The following is a 2,720-nucleotide window of genomic DNA, read 5'->3' as shown; positions in this document are numbered from 1 at the left end:
GCGGGGCAGGTTGACGTTGAGCTTGTGCATGAGCTGGTGGATCTCCTCGATGTTCAGCAGCCCGTCCCCGTTCTTGTCGGCCTCCTCAAAGGTCTGCTTGACCCAGCTGCAGCCGCGTCAAGGACAGCTCCAAAGGGCCATCTCCTCATGGAGAAGGGAGCCAGAGCACTGGGCAGGGCAATAACCCTTCTCCCCCCTCCCTGTCTTTGCTACATTTTCAGCCAAATGTTTAAAAGCAGAGCTGGTTTATGGCACTTACATCTGGGTTCACAACAGCAGCCCCTCTGCACTCCCATTTCTGCTACTGGTTTCTCCTCTCAGAGGGCACTCTAAAGTTCTCAGATGCTGCTGGGCTTGCTCTGGTATCTTCTCCACCTCTCCCTTCACTCTACTTGAACTTCACTGCCTCACCAGTCCCTTTCACCCCCTCCTTGCACACAGACCCTCAGCATCTCTTGCTAAGCTCTTACACTGGCTGGAACCAGTACAGGGTCATTTGTGAGCAGTCTCCCAGCTGCCACATTTGATAAAACAAACAGGACTGCAGTGATGTTTCATCAGGAGAGAAGATACGGCAGATACAGCAGCTTGGGAAAGTGCTGGTTAAATATAGCAAGCTGAGGACATGTGCAACAGAGCGTGCAAAGTAACCCCAATGGATCTGTGCCTACTGTGGATCCGAATTAGCACTGAAAACATAAATTAAAAATACCCACGGTGTATATATTCTCCAGGAGGAGACAACAAGTGACCACTGGAGATTTCCACGGGGCAGAAGAATTGACAAGTTCCAATTTGAATTGAGACAGCTTGGTTTGGGGATTTTTGGTGATGGGGAAGTGTTCTCTGTGTATAACAGTAAACAGCACTGTTGTGAAAGAGAGCACAGCAAGAAAATATTCAGTGAACGTGAAGTTCGTTTTCATTACTGGGCCACAACAAATATTTAAGGTTCTTTCAAGATTTGTGCTCCTGACAGTCAGTGCAGGCTGAGAAGACCACAGATATCTGACTCACACCACAAGAAATGGAGATGGCCAAGAGTTACTGGTCAGTTTACTGAAAGAATCCAGGAATGTCAGGGTTTCACCTGTACTAGTTTTCAGTCAGTACCGTCCTCAAACCAGTGTCTTTTAAGGGACCTTGCAAGTTGCAGCAGAAGAATAAAAGCACAGTTGGGCAAACAGAAGATGACATAAATGCTGAAACCATCCTGGGGTCAGTATGTATTGTGGTAACTAGAAATAACCTTCTTCAAGAAGAATTTCATTAAGAATAGCAAGACTATCCCCTGACTTCAGTCGATGTTTTATCTCACGTACAAGTGTCCGTGTCAAACCCATTACTCGAGTTTCCACTGCCATCAATGGGAGGGTTTTGGTCACCTAATAGGAGGTGAAAGGACACCCTACACTGGAGTCACTAAGGACCAAGCCAGGAATAGGGAATGAGGAGCTGGAGCCCCGGCTATCAAAGGATACTGGTCGTGTGTCCTCTGGCGCTTGGCGAGCGAGTCCTCGTCGCTTATGCCAGCCATCAAATACTTGAGCCCCGTGATCCAGGTGCGAGCCTCCTCGGGGTTGGAGGTGATCAGGTCCAGGGACTCCAGGTGGTTGCCATGGTAAATGGTGAAGCAGCAGCTGGGGTCAAAGCTGCCCTCGGCGTGGCGGTGGAAGATTTCCGACTGCCGGCCCTCGGTGACTTTGTAAATGGAATCGATGACAACTGTGGGGAGAAGAGGAAACAAAAATTGACGTGCTCAGAGAGCAGCCAACCTGCTTCTGATTTGAACAGTTGTGAATTATTCAGGCTAGGAGTCGCTAAACTTTATTAATATTACATCTTCACATCCCAAAGCCCTCTCTGACTGGAAGGTTTTCCTCGCTTTGGCTGTGCCAAGTCCCAGCACAGCTCCGAGCGCTCCCTGCGACACCACAGGGCTGAGGCGACAGAAAGGGGAGCGTAGGGAGACAGCCCCACATGCCTCCCATCCATCAGTGAACCCCTGCTTGGCTCCAGGGGGACTGCTCCCACACAGCCCTGCTCCCCTCAGCAGGAGTCTGGGATACCCAGGGCTGTGCTGGGGCATGGTGGCTCCTGATGCCACGGTGGCTCCTGATGCCACGGCACCCAACGGCTCCTCAGCAACACACACGGGCACACAAGCGCCAACTGCCACTGTCTGGAGCCTTCCCAACTGCTGGTTTTTAATCTCAAGGCTCCCTGACAGCTCTGATGAATTCTAGTCTTTATTGTATTCAATAAACCACTGATTTGCATTTCCAATTTAAGACAGTGCAGCAGGAACGGCTTCAGTGAGAAATAATGCTACACAGTCACTTCAAGATGTAATAATGCTGAAGAAAAGGATCACAGTTAGGATTAACAAACCTCAATCTAAACTCTTCTAGGTTCTGTATTTAAATTTGTGATGTATACATTGAAAAGAATTCAGCAGTTATCAAGGTCCTCTTCGGTTTGTTCAAAATTCATGTGAAGCTCTGGAAAATGCTCACATCTGACTGAACTACGCTGGCCTTCCTTAAAAGCAGCGTCAAAAATAATTTATTTCATTATCCCTCTGTAACTCCCATTCTATTCTGAACTGCCCCAGAAATAACAGAAATAAGAGCAGTTTACTTTTTGCCTTCTCGCTCTTCCTGGAGGGTCTCCATCGGATGCAGGTCCTGTGCTCGTCCAGGTAGAAGAGCCGGACCAGC

The 2,720-nt window shown here is 48.8% G+C and overlaps 1 protein-coding gene across 1 annotated transcript in view; it reads right to left on the bottom strand.

Moving 5' to 3' along the window:
* Nucleotides 1-2,720, bottom strand: part of PLCH1 (phospholipase C eta 1) — a 61,835-nt gene that overhangs the window by 30,765 nt on the left and 28,350 nt on the right. Inside the window, exon 4 of the mRNA XM_027894868.1 lies at nucleotides 1,482-1,725. Within this exon, the coding sequence (XP_027750669.1) occupies nucleotides 1,482-1,725 (244 nt within the window). The remainder of the gene's footprint in view (nucleotides 1-1,481; nucleotides 1,726-2,720) is intronic.

Source organism: Empidonax traillii, unplaced genomic scaffold, assembly GCF_003031625.1.
Source record: "Empidonax traillii isolate 1590-97213 ecotype Southwest subspecies unplaced genomic scaffold, ASM303162v1 scaffold444:size1099390, whole genome shotgun sequence".
NCBI lineage: Eukaryota > Metazoa > Chordata > Aves > Passeriformes > Tyrannidae > Empidonax > Empidonax traillii.
Note: the sequence above shows the minus strand (reverse complement) of the source record. Positions and strands in the feature narration are given on the sequence as shown.